We start from the raw sequence: 19,182 nt of genomic DNA, 5'->3' as shown, positions 1-19,182 counted from the left end.
ATAAAGGGCCTTTGTTTTTACAGCTTCTGCCTCCATTCTCAATTTAACAGACATGGAGACTGCGGATGATCTGCTGGAATGGCTTGTTGACTGACCTGAGTGTTCTGTTCTCTGTATTCTGGATGTTCTGCTGGTTCTGGAGCTCCTGGTGGATTGTTTAGAACTGCCTGAGTATTGGGATTCAGTGTCTTTAACTGGGGCCTTTGTTGGCTGTTCTGTCTCATTAAAAGCATCCTTTACCCTGGCCTGCTGCAGCTGGTCCATGGCCTTTTTGCTCTCAGACAGGGCCATACTGTCTTGAGTATGTTTTCTAGCCAAGAAAGCATAAAACTCTGTTGATGTTCTTTCATATTTCTAATCAGCTGCTTCTGTTTGGCTGACTGGGGCCTTCCCACTTATCTACTGTGCTACTCTGGCCCATAGGCATTCTGATGTCATGAGATATTTTTACACTTTTAGCTCATAGTTTTTCTTGAGCCTTTTCAGAGTGTGTACCCTTATGTCTGTGCCAGTGCCCTCTTCATTGGCAAGGTGGGTGTCTGCAAGGCTGGCATCTGTTGTTTTTGGACCATAATACTGGATTAATAAACCCTTTTTTGCAAACAATTCTAAAGGGGCCTTCAGATGAGTAGGGCGGGCATCAACACAATATTTCTTTTTGGCCAACTCTCTCCTTGCCTTTTGAATTATTCATACAGCTTCACTTTTTTTTCTTTTAGCTGACAGTCTCTAAGGCAACCACTGGATACAATTAGATACTTTATGGTAGCAGAGGCAGATCCCCACCCTGGTTGCCTTGAATTTGCCTTATTAATTATTCATGCAGGTTTAGCTATGGTGCTTAGTCTTTCAAGAATATATAAACTTTTCAGCAGTTAAAAAGGCAGCTTTAACACAGTTGAAATACAAGCAGCAACTCGCTTATCCTTTCACATAATACAGATGATTTTTAATTGTTTCCTGATTTAATGAGTGACCTCACTCTGAAGATTGTCAACAATTAAGTTAAGGCTGATTTTACTGATTTCTCCACAGACCTCTGCTTTAAATATTCAGCTGTGCCAGTCGTGGAATCAATTAAACATTGCCTTTTGAAGGTTTGACTTTGAACTGAGCAGTCTTTACCACAGACTTTCCCTGAAACTTCCTCAGGTTCTTCACTGAAACCTCTGCAGGTTTTCACTGTAATACAGGGTCTTCTCAAAATGGCCAAGCACTGCTGAATTCACTGAGTTAGGCTGGCACATCTCTGAGGCTCCCATTCAATTAACCCTTACTTCTGTAACCTTAGTGTTATCAGTCAAACTCTAGGGTTTTTTAACAACTTTCTTTAATAGCTTGAAGTAAAGAATAAACACTCAGAATTTGATGACTTCAAGGCAGTCCAACTTTGTTACAAAATCTTCTCACTCTACCTGCATGACCTATCCAAGAGGAAGCTGGGAGTGTGTCCACATACCTTGTGGGGAATAACACTGTGTGCTAGACTTAGATACTGAACCTAAGCTGTATTAGGCTAGCTGAAATAAAGGGTGAAAACCTAGGGCCTGTTTTACAAAGCTGCGCAAGTGGCTGCCGCGCGGTATCAGCCCCAAAGCCCTTTAAATCTCTATAGGCTTCGGGCCGTTACTGAAGCTGCTAGCATGGCTTTATAAAACAGGCCCCTAGTGAGGGGACAGTGCTAGACCAAATTTTCATGCATCCATGATCTCTCACAAAATGGATACTGTTCTCTCCCAGAAGCTAAAGAAGGACGGGCTAAAGCTCTCTGGTTGCAGCAAAGTATTCTGGGGATTTGAGTCCACAGAGCACACTTTGTTTACACATTCTAAAAAGTTAACAGGATGCTAGGAATAATTAGAAAAGTTTGGTAAATAAGGCTAGGAATATTAAAATAGCTCTGCATTGCTCCATGGTGCAACCTCACCTTGAGTACTGCATTCAGTTCTGGTCACCATATCTAAAAAAAAAGATATAGCGGAATTAGAAAAGGTTTAAAGATGATAAGGGGGCTGGAACTCCTGTAGTATGAGGAAGGGCTAAAAGGTTAGGGCTCTTCAGCTTGGAAAAGAGACAGCTGAGGGGGAGATATGATTGATGTGTACATAATCCTGAATGGTGTAGAACAGAAACAAGTGAATTAATTTTTTTACTCTGTCAAAAATCATAAAGACTAGTTGACACTCGATGGAGTTACATGGAAATACTTTTTAAACCAAGAGGAATAAACATTTTTTTTTCACTTAAAGAATAGTTAAGCTCTGTTGCTTGCTGCAGGAGGATGTGGTAACCGTGGTTAACAGCTGGATTTAAAAAAGGTTTGAACAAGTTCCCGGAAAAAAAAATCCATGGTCTTACTATTGAGACAGCAGAAAAAAGTGGAATTGTCCAATCAGAAAAGGTGCACAAATCACAGTGTCTTTAAACTCCTCTCAGGTGGAAAGAGCCTCCAAGTCCCCCAGAGCCAAAGGACATTGAAATGCTGGACTCTGAAACAGAAGGAGCAACCCTGGTAAATCCAGAATGTGAAGCTATAGATTGCAGTACTTTACCAGAGACATTAACGGCATTCTAAAGTGGTCCATACTTTTGATTATATATTCAAAGATCTTCAAGACTCCTGACTCAGGCCTTAGGGCCGAAACATGTACATGTCGGGTCGAATATTTTTGGATGAATAAAGATCAACCAGATGAGTTTAAAGACACTGTGATTTGTGCACCTTTTCTGATTGGACAATTCCACTTTTTTCTGCTATTTTGTACTTTGTGGATTTGCTTCCCCTGTGTTTTGTGCTTACTATTGAGACAGACATGGGGAAAGCCACTGCTTGCCCTGGAATTGATAGCAAGGAATATTACTAGTATTTGGATTTCTGCCAGGTACTTGAGACCTAGATTTGCCACTGTAGAAACAGGATACTGGGCTAGATGGACCATTGGTCTGACCCAGTATGGCTATTCTTATGTGTTGTTGAAGAATCTTTCCTTGAAGGCAGTGTTTCTAGTGGCTATGTGCTCAGCCATAGTTGCAGGCCCTCATGTGTAGGGTTCCTTACTTGATGCATGTGGTTAGTATTTGCACAGTGCCTTCCTTCTCTATCACATCTCCTCTGAGCTGTCTCTTCTCCAAGCTGAAGAGCGCTAGCCGCTTTAGCCTTTCCTCAACGTGCCATCAAAGTGCAAACATTCCATCCCCTTTATTATTTTAATCACTCTTCTCTGTACCTTTACTGATTCTGCTATATCTTTTTTTGAGATGCAGTGACCAGAATTGCACATACTTTGGAGCGATATAAAAGTATTATGACATTCTCAATTTTGTTTTCCATTCCTAACCTATTTACTTTCTTAGCTGCCACTGCACACTGAGCAGAGGGTTTCAACATATCATCAACAGTTACACCTAGATCTTTTTTTCTGAGCAGTGATGCCTAATGTCGAATCTTGAATAGTTTGGGTCTCTCTTTCCCACTTGATGCCTAGTTTCCCAGTCTCACATGGTTCTCTTGCAATTTTTCACAATCCTCTTGTGATTTAACAACTATGAACAGCTTTGTGTCAGCAAAATTAATTACCGTATTTTTCGCTCCATAAGACGCACTTTTTCCACCCCAAAAAGTGGGTGGGAAAAAGGGTGCTTCCTATAAAGCGAATACCTTATTTAAACAATTGCCCGCCACCACTGCTGCTGATGGTCATTCGCTGCCACTGAAAGTAAAGTAGAGGAAGGGAAAAACCAGGTGGGTGCAGCGATTGCATGCTGCCGGCCCAGAAGCCTTACCCCCAACGTCAATTCTGACGTCAGTGAGAAGGGCCGGGCCAGCCATTGGCTGGCCTGGACCGTCTCTCTGACGTCAGAATTGACGTCGAGGGTAAGGCTTCTGGACCGGCAGCGTGCAATCGCTGCACCAGCCTGGCCCTTCCCAACAATTCCTCCGTTTTTGCTGTTACGATGCTGCGTTGCTGAGCCAGGAGGGTAAGGCTTCTGGGCTGGCGGTGTGCAATCGCTGCACCTGCCTGGCCCTTCCCAGCAATTCCTTCGTTTCTTCTGGGCTGGTGGTGTGCAATTGCTGCACTCGCCTGGCCCTTCCCAGCAATTCTTTTGTTTCTTCTGTTCCAGTGCCATGTTGCTGAGCCAAAAGTAACCTCCCCCCCTCTTGTTGCTGCTGCTTCCTCAATGTGTCCTCACAGCGGCAGCAGCGGGAGGTAATTATATCCAGCAGGCGGGCAGGCTGGGAGGGGGCAGAAGAGGACAGAGGCTGGAAGGTAATGAGGGAGAACATAGGAGGGAAGGAGGAAGGGACAATTGTTCGGCCTGAAGAAGGAAAGAAAGAAATCACCAGACAATGGGAAGAGGAAGAAGCCAAAGCTGGAAGGCATTGAGTGGGACATAGGAAGGGACAATTGTTGGGCCTGAGGAAAGAAAGAAAGAAATTACCAGACAATAAAGGTAGGAAAAATAATTTATTTCAATTTAGTGATCAAATTGTGTCAGTTTTGAGAATTTATATATGTTGTCTATATTTTGCACTATATTTTATTTTTCTATAGTTGTTACTGAGGTGACATTGCATATTTTAAAAAGTCATCTGCTTTGACATCTGTGGCCTGTCCCTGCCTGCCCTATGCCCTACCCCGGCCTACCACTCGACCACCAGAGGGGGGGACATGGTACAGAGCCTGGCAGGGAGGGGGGACGAGGTGCAGAGCCTGGCAAGGAGTGTGGGGTTGGGTGCAGAGCCTGGCAGGGAGAATTTGGTTCAGAATGTTTTTTTTCTTGTTTTCCTGCTCTAAATCTAGGGTGCGTCTTATGGTCAGGTGCGTCTTATGGAGTGAAAAATACGGTACCTCACTAGTTATTCCCATCTCTAGATCATTTATAAATATGTTTAAATGCAGTGGTATTAGTACAGACTTATGGGAATCCCACTATTTACCATCTGAGCTTTTGTTGCAGTCTAATTGATTAAAACTTATTCATGGAAATTGCACGTTTTTGATTGTATTAACATATTCCTTTAGGATGACAATTTAACAAAACATTTAGTTCAGTTTTTGTGTGTGTGTTTTTTTTTCTTTTTGCTTTAGTTGGAAGGAAAAACACTGAAATGGAATATATCTTTACTCCGCTGGAATGCCTGCTTTCAACAGGTAAGGTGCTTTCCAAAGCTTCATTGAGAATTCTGTGCCTGGCTGTGTAATGTAAAGGTCAACAAGTCGGATAAATCAGAGGTACCATCAATTTACTTGTAACTCGTTCTGGTTTGACCTAATGAAAGGAGCATATCAGTGGAGAGCAGCTCACAGTTGAATTAAGTTACTCTATTAAGAAACTGGCATCTACTCCTTGTTTGTTAATTTTACTTAGCCATGGGGATTAACTGGAAGCCACACTACTTTAGTCAAGATATTAATGCAGTTTTAAAACTGCAACACCATTCACGTATAGCAGCATTAAAACTAAATGGTGGTAAGCAAGCATATTTAAGTAAAATAAGGAAGAAGAACATCAGAGACAGTTTTTTTTTTTGCCCTTAGTAATCATATTTTGAGACAGAAATGTGTTTTTAGTTGAGTTGTGAGACATGAGATTGCTTTGCATGATCTCAGCCTTGTTTTTCCATGATTTCTCCTCTTGCTCATGCTGTATGATTCTAATCCAGTGTTTTCTATGTTGCCATAAAAGAACTTTGCAAGCACTGGTTCTCTCATGTATACAGGTCTGTCTCATGTACATATTCATTCTGGATATTTTTAAACCTGGACTGGTTATGCGTGCCTCCAGGGCTACGCGGGGAAATGAGGTTCTAAAGCGGAATCCTCTGCATTTAGTTGTGATCTATGAGGAGATAGAGAAAAAAGGAGAACAAAATGTTTATTTAATTTTCTATTTTGTTCTCCCCCAAAGAGCTCAGAACAGGTTACAGGTTGACATATATAATACACAGTACAGTTAACAGATTACAATTTGCTATAGTTACAGTACACTTTTTTCAATTCAATTTTTTATCCTAATTTGACACATACTATGGATCTAATATCAATATACATAGTTCACAGTTTACAGGTTACAATTTGCTTTATTCAGAAATAAATTTTAGAACTTTTTATACAAAAGGAAAACAATCTTTATAAAACAAAGCTCAGAGTTCACAGGACATTTTTTCATGTCCTAGCTAATTTAACTAAATCAAAAATAGGTTTTTAATGGGAGGTGTGGAGGAGGGGATCAGAGCATAACATCATTAGAAAATTGACTCTGCTAGTTGATTTTCATAACTTAATATATGTTCTCCTATTTTTTAACTTTTTAATATATATGTTAAATGTTATGGGGCTCATAACCCCCCCTCCCCCCGCCTAAAAAGTGGCCTAAATGGATACTTGGACGATCAAAAAGCCTGATCGTCCAAGCACCCATAACCAAAGCTAGTTTTAGACGTATCTAAAACCAACTTAGGCCTTTCCCCTTCCTCTAAATGCATAGAGCAAAAAGAGGCGTTTTTAGAGGAGGGGAAAGGGCGGGAGGTGGGCCGACCTAGACATAGATGTACAGCAGGTATATCCAAAAATTTAGGCAGGTTGCCTAGTCAGCACTTATACGTTTTGACTTAGACCAGGGGTGTCCAACCTTTTGGCTTCCCTGGGCTGCATTGGCCGAAAAAAAGTTTCTGGGGCCGTGCAAACGCTGCAGCAAGCCAGAGGAGGGAGCTGTCTCATGTACATGTAAACACCCGGGGGCAGCAGAGGAAAACACTGCATCGCCCTCGACCGGGGGGTGCACAAAATACTTCACGGGGCTGCAGGTTGGACACCCCTGACCTTAAACCAAGTCAAAACAGGTATAAGTGTCGAAAAAGGAGCTGCTGAGCTGATCGCAGCTGCCACGATGAGCTCAGCGGCCCCGGCAACCTGCCCACCCCCCACCGCCACCATCACGGCAGGAGAGATGGCTCATCTCCTCTGCCGCGATAGCGATACCATCAAGTGCCGCCAAACGCGGCACTTGGGATCGCTATCGTGGCAGGAGAGAAAGCCAATCTCTCCTGCCGTGATCCACTCTCCTCCCCAATTGGATCGGGCAGGAGGGAGCCCAAGCCCTCCTGCCCCAGCGACCCCTGCGATTGGATTGGTCAGGAGGGAGCCCCAGCCTTCCTGCCCTGCCGAAACTGCACCTGCCCGACATGATCGGTGCAAGAGGGAGCCTAAGCTCTCCTGCCCCGCCAAAACCCCACCCGCCCGAAATGATTGGGGCAGGAGGGAGCCCAAGCCCTCCTGTCCCACCAAAACCCCCTACCCCCATTAAGATACGGACAGGAGGGATCCCAGGCCCTCCTACCCTCGACGCACCCCATTATCGCCCGACAAACCCCTCCCACCCGCTGACCCCCATGACACCCCCCCCGCTGACCCTGTGACTCCACCCTCCCACCCCGACACCCCCCTTTACCTTAAAAAAGTTGACGGACGGGTCCCAAGCCTGTCCGTCTGCTGGGCCCGCCATCCTCAGAATGGCGGGCCTTAGGGCCTGATTGGCCCAGGCGCCTCAAGCCCTACCCACAGGTGGGACCTTAGGTGCCTGGGCCAACCAAAATTGGAGTTTCAGCTTCTGCAGCATAAAAGAATAGAGTGAAATATAACAGTTAATGAACAGGGTAAGGCAGCTTAAATGTGGAATTCCTTATATTTCCAAATGCCCACACTGCTTTGCTTCCCAAACTGCCCATTGTACAGATATTGCCCACTTGCAAGCTGCTTCATATCTCAAAAAGTACACAGTGTACTGCCCCGTATCTAAAAAATATCCCTTATAACTGCCACACCATTTCAAATTGCCCCACTCTATAAAACTTCCTCTTAAAAATTGCTCCACTTAAATAATAAAAAAAAAACCCTACCCTCTCAACTATCTAGTCACTGTGCAAATTGCACCTATTTTCAAAAACTAATGCCCTACTTCCCCATCATTCCACATACTTCCATACAGCCTAAATGTAACCAAGGTTTAAATAAAAGAATAAATTAAAATACCTGGATCAGGGGTGTTTTGGACCGATTGGCTAGGCAAGATTATGTCAGACCCAAAGTTGGTTTCAAACCCACGGTGTAAAGACGCTGTCAGGTAGTGCTGAGAGACGTGGGAGCCAGCCTATCTAAATATGCATAGCCCTGTAGCGCCGGAGTGAATAGGGAGCTGTCCTGCTTGAAGACACAGCTACCGGAAAGCCGCAAGAGTCAGCTGGCATTGATCGCGGCATCGGGGAAGGGCTCGTGGTGGCGGTGCACATTTGTGATGTCATTGCATATACGCGAAGACATTGTAAATTGGCGACCGTGCATATGCAGTCACTTCCTAGTGCTGGTTTGGGCCTACATGGCCCGAGGAGGAGTTTGTAAGGTGCTGAAAGCACCGAAGAAGGGGCGGATTGTTGAAGGGACTGGGGAGAGGCTCTGGAGGGCCTCGTTTGAAGAATTTGGAGCACGGTTTTTTGCGGGCCGTTTTTTTATTTTTTAAATCCAGCGCGTGCCTGTAATTATGGGACTGGCTCGAGGGAAAACATCGGGGGAGCCATAGCAACAGATCCTGAGCAGGTTCGTTCTCTGAAGCTCGTGGAGGTTGCCATGGCTGAAGCAATTTGAAAGAAAGTTAAAGTTTCTGAAAGTTATGAAGATATCGTAGGTATGGTTTATTGAATTTTATTTTATTTTGATATTTGGCTGGTTTAATGCATGAGTGATTGATGGAATTCCAGACTGCTGATGTCTGCAACAGGTCTGATGACCTCATGTGGAAGTCAGCAGTGCTGGGGAGTTCTAAAACCGCCAAGGTGGGCAGTTGGGTTGGTTTTGTTGGCAGAGACAGGTGTATGTTAATTGACATCCCTGTAAAATTTGTCTGTAAAGATAAATTTTCATTTTAATAATTGATTTGGTTTAGGAAATTGGTATTTGAGCTGAGGTATTTGCTTTAGGCTAGCTCGGGTGTGATAATTTGGCATTTTTTATAGTTGGTGGAGTTATATTTGTGGTAAAAGGAATTTTACTGCAGATATCGGCAAAGCTTTATTGTAAAGGATTTGTGTTTTGCTGATTTAATTGATCTTCAGTAATTTTGAGAAAATGTTTTGATGTGAATGAAGTAATTATTCTTAAACCCAAACCTGTTTGAAGACCTTAGGCTGAAGATTCCAAATAAAATGGAACACCAGTGCTGACAGGACTGTGCACTGCTAGTTAATATTTTTGGATTTTATGAAAGAGATTGTATTAAATTTGAATTAAACCTTGGTTTGAAAAAAAGTGGGTGGGATTAGTTTTAGGGAAATTAAATTATCATTTTTTTAAATTATTTAAGTTGCTAATGTCCAAAGAAAATATATTTTATTTTAAACATCAAATAGGGATATAGGGCTCCTTTTACAAAGCCGCGGTAATGGTTTAACGTTCGTTAAACTGCTGGCCGCGCTAGCCGCTACCGCCTCCTCTTGAGCAGGTGGTAGTTTTTCGGCTAGTGCGGGGGTTAGCGCGTGATTAAAAGTCACGCGCGTTAAAGCTGCTACCGTGGCTTTGTAAAAGGAGCCCATAGGGTTTTGCTTCCTTTGAGTTTATTTTAAAGATAAGGAATAGGAGTTTCTTCAAGCAAGAACATAGAAGAAGAAGGTACCCAATGCAAGAGAGTCAAACCCGAAAACTAGGGAAAATCTACTGATCTGGATCCACCTAGCTGAGAACCAGTAAGAGAAGAAAAAACAAGCAAAGAAAGTATCAATTTTCTTAGAGACTGTTTAATTGGAGCAGTGTTCTCAAAATTAAGTGCAAAGTCACATAAAAAATTTATTGCACTTATTAGAGGGGTTGATAGTTTTCTTTTACTCATCTATTTTATCCCGCTATTGAAATTTTGGGATAAGGAAATTTTAAATGTAAATCTGTTACTTCCTTAAAGAAAACATAATTGAACCCTTGACCAAAACGACTACATTGTTGAGAGCTACACTTTGAGGAAGTAGCAGGTTACATAAACCTACCCGCAACTGACAACACCCACAAACTGCCTCAGTCCTCAAACTACACTCTGCAACTGCCTTACCAGCTCACAAATTACCCCGTACCCAAAACGAATTCCCCACAACTACCCCTACATGCTCCAAACAGCCTCCGTCCCCTAAAACTTGCCACTCTGCCAGTGTCCTAATACCCAGCACATGCACAAAACACAGAACAGATTATGGGCCCCTTTTACAAAGCAGCTGTAGCAAGTCCTGCGTGGCTCTCTACCGTGGCTTTGTAAAAGAGGCTCTGTGTATGTGGATGTATATACATACAGATACATATGTATGTAAACAAACATGTGCAGACACCACAGATACATACAGGGGGAAAGTAAATAATTCCCTTTCCTTTTATTTTGTTATTTTGTTGTTGTTGTTAATTCTACTGTGATAACTACGTCAAGAATCATTCAGTTTTATTATTGGTTGCTATATGTAATGCCAAGTAACATCTGTTGCTATGGGCAGGGACAGATAAAATCATTGGCAAACTTTGCACGTACTTTAGGCCTGATTCTGTATAGGACGCCCAGTCTCAGCAGCTGCCTAGGGCCTTTTGAGACTTGCACATGGGTGTCCTATACAGAATCACGTCTACCCTATGGGACAGACGCCCAACCCCGCCTAACTGACCCAATTCTCTAATAGGCTCCCATGTCTAATAGGCTCCTGATCCCTTCCAAACAGCTGATTGCTGCAAGGAAATCCCCCTGCCACAATCAGCTGAGAGGCTGCGGCAGGGAACCCCTGAAACCCTCCCCCCCACCCCACCGTGAACTTGGCTGGCAGAAGGGATGCCCAACTCATCTCACCACTACCCCCGAACCTCCACCCAACACTGTCTGTGGCAGGAGGGATGCCCAGTCTCTCCCACCGCCACCCAAACCCTCCCTTTGAAGTCTCCTGGCAGGAGGGATGCCCACTCCCTCCTGCCACCACCCCGTCAAACCACTGAAGCCCCGACACTCCCCAACACCCGACACTCCCCAACACCCACTCAATACTTCCTCACAATCTCCGACACCCCCACCACTCAACCGACATTCTCCAACACTCCCAAACACACCCCAAAACTCTCTCACACCCCAACATCAGCCCTGACACCTCCCGAACCCTGTCCCTTACCTTTAGGAGATGGCTGGCAAGAGGGATGCCCACTCCCCCTGGCTGGCAGACCTGCCTCTTCCAAAATGGCGGGCCTTCTTCTTCACGGTGCATTCTGGGATGTACCGGGGAGGGGCCAAGGCTCTGATTGGCCTGTGTTAAATCGGTTAGCACACCTTAATAAAAGGACCCCTTCGCTAGGTAGATCCTAAGGCTCTAGCAGAAGCACAGAAAATGACATAATGTGTCAAGAAAAAGAGGACACTTCTGAATAATAAACTAACCTCCACTCCCCCCCCCCTTTTACAAAAGCGTTTTTTAGCACCAGCTGGCACGTTGAATGCTGTGCATTGCTCCAACACTCATAGGAATCCTATGAACGTTGGAACAGAGCACAGCTTTCAACACGCCTGTCTGTACTAAAACCCACTTCCTCGGTTTTGTAAAAGAGGAGTAAGTTTGTTAAAGTACTGTATTTTGAATGGAATATGAAAGACCACAGGCAGCCCAATGTACCTTCTTGAGAAGTAGTGTAACAACATCCCACTTTTTTGAGCATATAATGCGTTTAATAGCAGTATTTAAAATTTATCTCTAAACAATTGATATCATGTTGCCTTAATCACTGAAATAGGGCATTATAGTAGTCTAAATGATTAAGCAGTAGGGCATGCATGATCACTATCAATTATTATTATTTTTTTTTAAATCAAAAAGAGACCTGATTGAAGAATTCTCAGAACATAAAAACTCTTCCTAGTAAGGTCAGCAAAATATGGCTGAAAAGATCATTTATTTTATATGACAATGCCAAGAACTTTAATTGTATCTATAATTGGAAATGAAAAAATACACCAAAGATGATTCAAACACAGGGGTAGGATTTCCCTTCATGGAAAAAAGCAGTGTCTTTGCTTTCTCAGAGTTCAGCTTGTAGCCATCTGGGCAATGCAGCAATTTACAAAATATCTGAAAATTTACCTATTAATGAAAGCATTCTTGATTAATTAAGAGAAGTTTTAATGTAAGGCAGCTGAGTTCCCAATGAATGATTCTGTTGTGATATATTATGTGGGTATTTATTATTAAAAATGTTTGTTCTACATTATTGTGTATGTAAGCCACTTAGTTGTAGGAGGGGTACAAAGAATAAAATAAATAAATATAAAATAAAAGCACTTCCCTGTAACTTCATTGAGTGTCCTAGCTTTGTAATTTTTGATAGAGTGGTCTTGTTATTTTATTATTTTTAGTCATACTGAAGTGCACCTTTTCAAAGGTGACCAGTACTGAATGCAATACTCAAGGTGAGGTTGCACCATGGAGCAATGCAGAGCTATTTTAATATTCCTGGCCTTTTTTACCATACCTTTTCTAATTATTCCTAGCATCCTGTTAGCTTTTTAGGATGTGTAAACAAAGTGTGCTCTGTGAACTCAAATCCCCAGAATACTTTGCTGCAACCAGAGAGCTTTAGCCGGTTCGAGCTCCCGGCTTTATAAGCTCCACCCGACCATTGCCCTGCGATTCGTCTATCAGGAAGCCACTCAGTGGCAGGAAAACCTGCCCACCGCTAAGCTGCCTCCTCTCCTCCCTCCTCCCGCCTACCCGCGCTGAGCGCTCGTCCCCATGGGAGGCAATGCGGACCCTCCATCCCCGCGTTACAGCCGCCAGTCGAGACGAGGGCTCTCAGGCTCTTCTTTGTGAAAGTTAATTATGTACATCCTGGTGGTGCTCAAAGATATATCTAAAATAAGCTTTCTCTTTCCCTTCTCCTATAGTACATAGCACCATTGCATAATAAAACTTGAAAATGTAGAAGCTGACATGCATTTAGGAATGGGCATTTGAAGCCAAGGTGATACTGGCATGGCATGGCTTTTCAAAATTTTACATACATATCTTGGTTACTAATGGTTATAGCTTTCAAAGTGTCAAAAGCTACTAGTCTGCTCTTTAAGAATTTATTTGAAAGAAAAAAACTATAAATACCTGTACTATTATTGCACAGAATATAACAAAAAATGATTAGTCCATTAATACTTCAATTCAGCATTTGCCAGAAGGGAAATAACTCAATGTACTTTGTCCTGTTGTAGGCATCTATCGATATATTCTTCATCTGTGTATGCAGACATCAGATTTTGACAAAATTTAATCTACATAATAAATAAGATATTTACTAGTTAATCATAAATTTTCTCAGATGTCAGACTGGCTACAAGTTTACAAGCTCAAGGCACTGCTTTTTGTCCACAAAGAGAAATCTACCCTTGTGTCTGAATTGTCTTTGGCAGATTTTTTTTCCCCAAATTATACTGAAGATATATTTAAAGCTCTTGGTATTGTCATATACAATATGGGCTCCTTTTACTAAGGTGCGTTAGGGCATTAACGCGTGGAGTAGCGCGTGCTAGACGCTAACGCCTCCATTGAGCTGGTGTTAGTTTTTGGTGCGTAGTGTGGGGTGAGCGTGCACGGCAATGTAGCATGCGCTAAAATCGCTAGTGCACCTTAGTAAAAGGAGCCCTAAGTGATCTTTTCAGCCACACTTTGCTGACTTTACTAGGAAGAGTTTTTATGTTCTGAGAATTCTTCAGTCAGGTCTCTTTTTGATTAAAAACAATAATCATGGACTGTTCTCATAGGTAAACCATCATGGAGTATTATTAAATAATTTTGTCACCAGGAGCCACAGAAGTGACATACACCTTCAGAACCCTACATCAGTATAACGTGTGTCTCCTGAAGTCCTCCATTTTGGAGGGCTCAAGATAAATTATAAAGTTTTTTTTCTGAGATGTACATCTGGTACCCTTTATGTGATGTTCACAGCAGTTCCCTTTAAGGTGCTCCACTGCTCTGTTGGTACAATATGTCTGTGTGGCCAGTCTATTACAATGCTGGCACCTCCCACATCTAAATGATCTAGATTTGGATGTTTTGAACTTGGACGTTTTTGTGGTCGAAAATGGTAAACAAATGTAGATATCTAAGGTTGGACATCCTGGTGGACAAGACATCTAAATAGGTGATTGAAAAACCCAAAACAAAACAATTTGGCTATGGAAGGACATTTTTCTGCCTCCATCTTTGGAAGTCTTGCGTGGAACGTCTAAAGTTGGACTTAGGTGTCCTTTTGAAAATGTCCCTTTAAGTATACCAGCGTTTAATCATGAAGAAGTCCAACCTGAGCAGAGTGCCAGATTTAACTCTGGCCACCCTTTAAGACAAACTGGATGGACCATGTTACTAAGTTTTAAGCAAGATTTCCACAATACTTGCAACAGGAGCAATAGAACACATTTTTGGTTTGGGTAGGCCAATTCAATCAAGCTATGTTTCTAATGTCAAACCTTTAGCTTCTATGGCCAATTTCTTAGTTTCATTTTACACTTAAAGGCCAATATTCATTGGAATGGTAAGCCTATAAGGATTTGTGCTTTTTATTGTGGTTAGTTCTAGATACTCCTGACTAGAGAAATTGCTTAATATTGTAGTGGCCTGAGAAGTTTCAAATTTTATTTTAGTTTGATGAATCGCTTATTTAGTTTTACTAAGCGAGATACAACATTAATAAAAAATATAAACATATATTTAGACATACCATTTAAAATTTAAAATAGTGGGTTAGTCAAATAGACTTACAGACCAACCAATACACAAGGTAAAAAGGGACAGAACTACAATTCAATGCTTTAAAGTACAGAGGAGAACCATAAATGGAAAGAACATTAGGGAGGGAAGAGTGAAAACCAAGAAGAAACTAATATAAAATTTAAGCATAATTTAAAGATTAAAGGAATCTTTAAAAAGGAAACTCTTAAACCTGTCCCAGATACAAAATAAGTACCTGTATATAATATATAAAGCGCTTTGATTGAAAGGCAGTAACAGGCTTTGGCATATTTGGTTAAAGCAGTAGAGAGTTTATAATTTACCTTTGTCTGGCTGTTTCAGTAGAAGATTGGTGCTATTGCGACAACCATATTATAGAAGTGGAGGGGCATAATCAAAAGGAATTGCTAAGTCCGTTTTCATCTAAGTTGCAAGTCATCCAAAGTAAAAAACAGCCTAGGACACATTTTCGAAAAATACGTCCAAATTTTTTTTTCTTTCGAAAATCATCTAATTATACATCTTGCCGATCTGATCGTCCAAGTCATTAAATCATCCATCTTTATACCACATTTTTGTCCAACTTTTCGTCCAAGTCAAAAACGCCTAGAACAAACCCTGTTGGACATGGGAGGGGTCTGCAAAGTGATAGACTGAACACCCAGACATGGCACCTAAATAGTGGCACTGCTATGAACAGGGCACTGCTATGAACTTCATAAAAAGGGTGCCATGTCTTCTTCTCATTACAGCTCCCATATAGGTCATGGTGAGCCCCCCAAACCACCTCCAGAATCCCTTAGACCCACTTATCTACCACCCTAATAGCCCTTATGGCTGCAGGAGCCACTTATATGCAAGTAGAAAAGGGTTTTGGGGGTGTATAGGGGAATGCACATGTTTAAGTATCAATGCAGTGATTACAGGGGCTTATGGGCATGGGTCCTCCTCTCCATGAGTCCCTAACCCACCCCCAAGATGACTTCAGCTGCCTCTGGGCTGAACGACTAGGCTTTCCTATGCCAGGCTGCCAGGTGATGATGGTCTGGAAGCTGAATTTTAAAGGTGTGATTATGATTTTTATGGGGTTGGGGGGGGTCGGTGATCACTGGGGTAGTTTGTGGGGGTCTGTATTATATGTTTGCAGTGTTTATTTGGTGACTTTAGGTGGGTTTTTGTGACTTAGACCATGTTTTAAATGGTCTAAGTCACAACGTCCAAGTTCCGTCGATCCTGGGCTGTATAACTTTTGGTTATACATGCTGTACGACTAAGTCTAAGCCGGCCCACGTCCCGCCCAACTCCCGCCCTCGACACGTCTTCCGAAACGTTCCGTTTAGCTTTGAACGTTGAGCGGCACTATGAACGCATAGGTCGTTTAGAAATACGTTCAAAACCCATTTTTATTATCGACACTTGGACGTATTTGGACAATGTTTGTCCAAGTGCCGACTTAGGCCGGTTTTTGGACATTTTTCTCTTTTGATTATGAGCCCCTTATACTCTAACTCGGTGTATCGCAAGCTGTGTGCAGTGGTACACTAGTATGTTTCCTGAGATTTCAGGTGTGCTGCGGCACACTGGGGAGAAGAGGCGCCGGCTGACTGCCTACTGGACGTTCCTCTCACGTGCCGCGGCTCAAGAAAGTTTGCGGGACACTGCTCTAACTACCAAGATGTTGCATTAGTTAATGGGAATGCCACATTAACAGCTGATAGGTTGTATTAACTGTTGTTTTAGCAGTTAGTGCAGCTTAGTATATAGGACTCTAAATTTACAGTAGTTTATGGTTACAATTTATTTAACACTTTTTATACCGCCTTAAATGCCAGAGCAGAGCAAAGCGGTGACCAATCTAAAATTGGGGATAAAGTGAAAGGAACTACAATATAAATACGACAGAATATAATATATACAACAGGGAAAGCATAAAGAAAAGATGAGAGAGGGGGAGTGGCCTAAGGAAGATGGCCGCGGGTGCATGGAGCTAGACGCCATGGATGTTCCCTGACTGCTGTTTCTTCTGAATGGTGAAATGGTGAAACGAAAATCTAAGCTTCGGATTTTCCCTGACGAATCCTTACCAGCAGCAACGGGCCCGATGGACGCCTTCCTTCAGCGAGGGACGCCAACACAGCCGGAGGCTTCCTCGGCTGGGAGAGACACACTGGCTGAAGCGTTGCAGCTCTCCCTCAAGGCAACATCTTTGACCCCGGAAGAGCGGAGTCCTCTGAGTCGCCCGGGGGCGTTTGACCGATCGACGGAAGAGCAAAGTCCTCCGAGTCGTTCGGGGGCGTTTGGCCAGTCGACGGTGAAGGAAATGCCCCAGGGTGTTTGCTCTCCAGACATGCTGAGATCGGGAGTCGGCTCAGTAGGAGGAGGGCTGAAGCCAAAACTATCATCTGTGCATTCGGAGGAGCTGGGACAGAAACTACCTCAGGATTTCCTGACACTGACTTCATCGCCTGCTGAAGTTCCAGGTACTTTTTCACCAGAGGTTCTGGGTGTTGAACTGATACCAATGCAGAGACCAGTGTTCCCGCTAAGCTGTGCTGGCGTGCGCTGGCGCACAAAATATTACATCGCAGCGCACAAGTTTCTCGTCACAGCGCACACACGTGCTTGCAGGCAGGCTCAGCTGGCCCCAGCGAGCTGGCAGTCCATGTAACGTGTCGCAAAGGTAAGGGGAGGCTGGGGGAGGAATCGGACGTCGGGGTGGGGGTGCGAGCAGGGAGGGGGGCGATCGGAAGAGGCGTACGGCAGATGGCAGGGCGGCGAGAGGAGAGTCGGGTGGGGGGGGGGAGTAACACCGGAAGAGAGCGGCAAATCCGGGCAAGGCAAGACTTGCAGAGGCGTACCTAGGGGGTGCGGGGGGTCGATCCCGACGGTCCGCTCAGCTCGCCAACAAGGAGAGGCAGCCGGACTCGCGTACGCTCCGACCGCCTCTTCTTGCAAGAAGCCGGGTCTTATTCAATCAGGAGCTGCTTTGACATGCAGCTCCTGATTGGATAAGGCCCGACTTCGTGCAGGAAGAGGCGGTCAGAGCAGACGCGAGTGATTTCCTGCACTAGGCACCACATGAAGTCACCTACCGTACCACTCGATTCGGGTAAGCGCAGGTATCGGTGGGTGGCTTATTTGCGGGGGTGCCTTATTTTATATTTTTGTCTAAAAAGGGGGGGCTGTCTTATTTGATGGCCCTGCCTTATCATCGGGGAAACACGGTACTACTACTACTAGTAAATTAGTAATGCGCTACAAAACTGAGGCCGCACGAGCGCCATTGTTTATCTATACATGCATGAAGCAAGTTCTTTTCAAGTTTCGATCGTTTGAAGTGTGTGCATAAACTTTCTTTTGCGATCTTCCATAGATTCAGTCAAATAATTTTTAAATCCATTCGAAAATGTCGAAGTGTAAAGAGAATGAAGAGTTTGGTAGTAGCACAAAGAAAAAGCGCAGCCAATTTAAGAAGGAATGGCTGACCGAGTTTTTGGTTGACACCACGTTGCCGCACGCGAGTGGACGGAAAACAGTGGCGATGAAAGAAATATTCGAATATAGCGACACGGACAACGCATTAATTTGCTCCCTATGCCGAAAAGCAGGTGTTAACGGAGAATGGAGCACAGGGAAGACTTGGTCTGAGTGGAAAATTGATTATTTAAAGCGTCATCTGAATCATAATTCTCATTTAGAAGCGGTTCAAAAGCTTCACAATCAAAGCCGAGGTTTTCTAATGAATTTCTTGAAAGAAACTCCAGATAGTCGGAACAACAGAATCGAATACGCACAGAGATATAAATCAAGTCCAGAAGGAGTTAACATTTTAATTGATAATATATTGCTAGCGGTAAAGTTGAATTCGTCCATGCTATCCATCCAGGAAATTCACAATCACATGGCTAAATACGTAAAAATACCTGATAGCTGGAGAAGCAAAAACTATGCTTTCGAGTTCCTTGACTGCATAAATGCCATTGTTAAACGGGAAACATTTACAGAAATCCGGAGGTCTCCTTTTCATACCCTAATAATTGATGAAAGTACTGATATTTCTGTTTCGAAAATGCTCATAATATACATTAAATTTAGAAGAAGTGGCAGCAACATTCATGAGACAGTTTTTGCTGGCATCAAACATCTAACTGCTTGTGACAGCACAGCTATAGTTGATGCTATAAAGCAGTTTTATAGTGAGAACGATTTAGATTTCAGTCGTATGGTCATGTTCACGTCCGATGGAGCATCAGTCATGCTTGGGAAGCATAATGGTGTAGCTGCAAAGTTACGTCAATCAGTTCCTCATCTTCTAGAGCAGCACTGTGTAGCTCACCGCGAAGATCTAGGCATAGACGATGCATGGAAAACGATCCCATTCATGAAAGAGATCGAAACTCTAATAC

The 19,182-nt window shown here is 43.3% G+C and overlaps 1 protein-coding gene and 1 long non-coding RNA gene across 3 annotated transcripts in view; one reads left to right on the top strand and one right to left on the bottom strand.

Annotated features, from left to right (window-relative positions):
• TPK1 (thiamin pyrophosphokinase 1) overlaps nucleotides 1–19,182 on the top strand; it is a 412,744-nt gene that overhangs the window by 12,230 nt on the left and 381,332 nt on the right. Inside the window, exon 2 of the mRNA XM_033930308.1 lies at nucleotides 5,091–5,153. Within this exon, the coding sequence (XP_033786199.1) occupies nucleotides 5,111–5,153 (43 nt within the window). The 5' untranslated portion in view covers nucleotides 5,091–5,110. The remainder of the gene's footprint in view (nucleotides 1–5,090; nucleotides 5,154–19,182) is intronic.
• The window catches only part of LOC117353862, a 115,366-nt gene continuing 100,987 nt past the window's right edge, over nucleotides 4,804–19,182 (bottom strand). Inside the window, exon 3 of one of the 2 annotated variants that reach the window (XR_004538048.1) lies at nucleotides 4,804–5,841. This is a non-coding gene — a long non-coding RNA (uncharacterized LOC117353862). Of the gene's footprint in view, nucleotides 5,842–11,258; nucleotides 11,375–19,182 lie in introns of those variants that run through there. The other variant, XR_004538049.1, reaches the window with a different exon arrangement.

The sequence above is a fragment of the Geotrypetes seraphini genome, chromosome 2, assembly GCF_902459505.1.
Source record: "Geotrypetes seraphini chromosome 2, aGeoSer1.1, whole genome shotgun sequence".
Taxonomy (NCBI): domain Eukaryota; kingdom Metazoa; phylum Chordata; class Amphibia; order Gymnophiona; family Dermophiidae; genus Geotrypetes; species Geotrypetes seraphini.
Note: the sequence above shows the minus strand (reverse complement) of the source record. Positions and strands in the feature narration are given on the sequence as shown.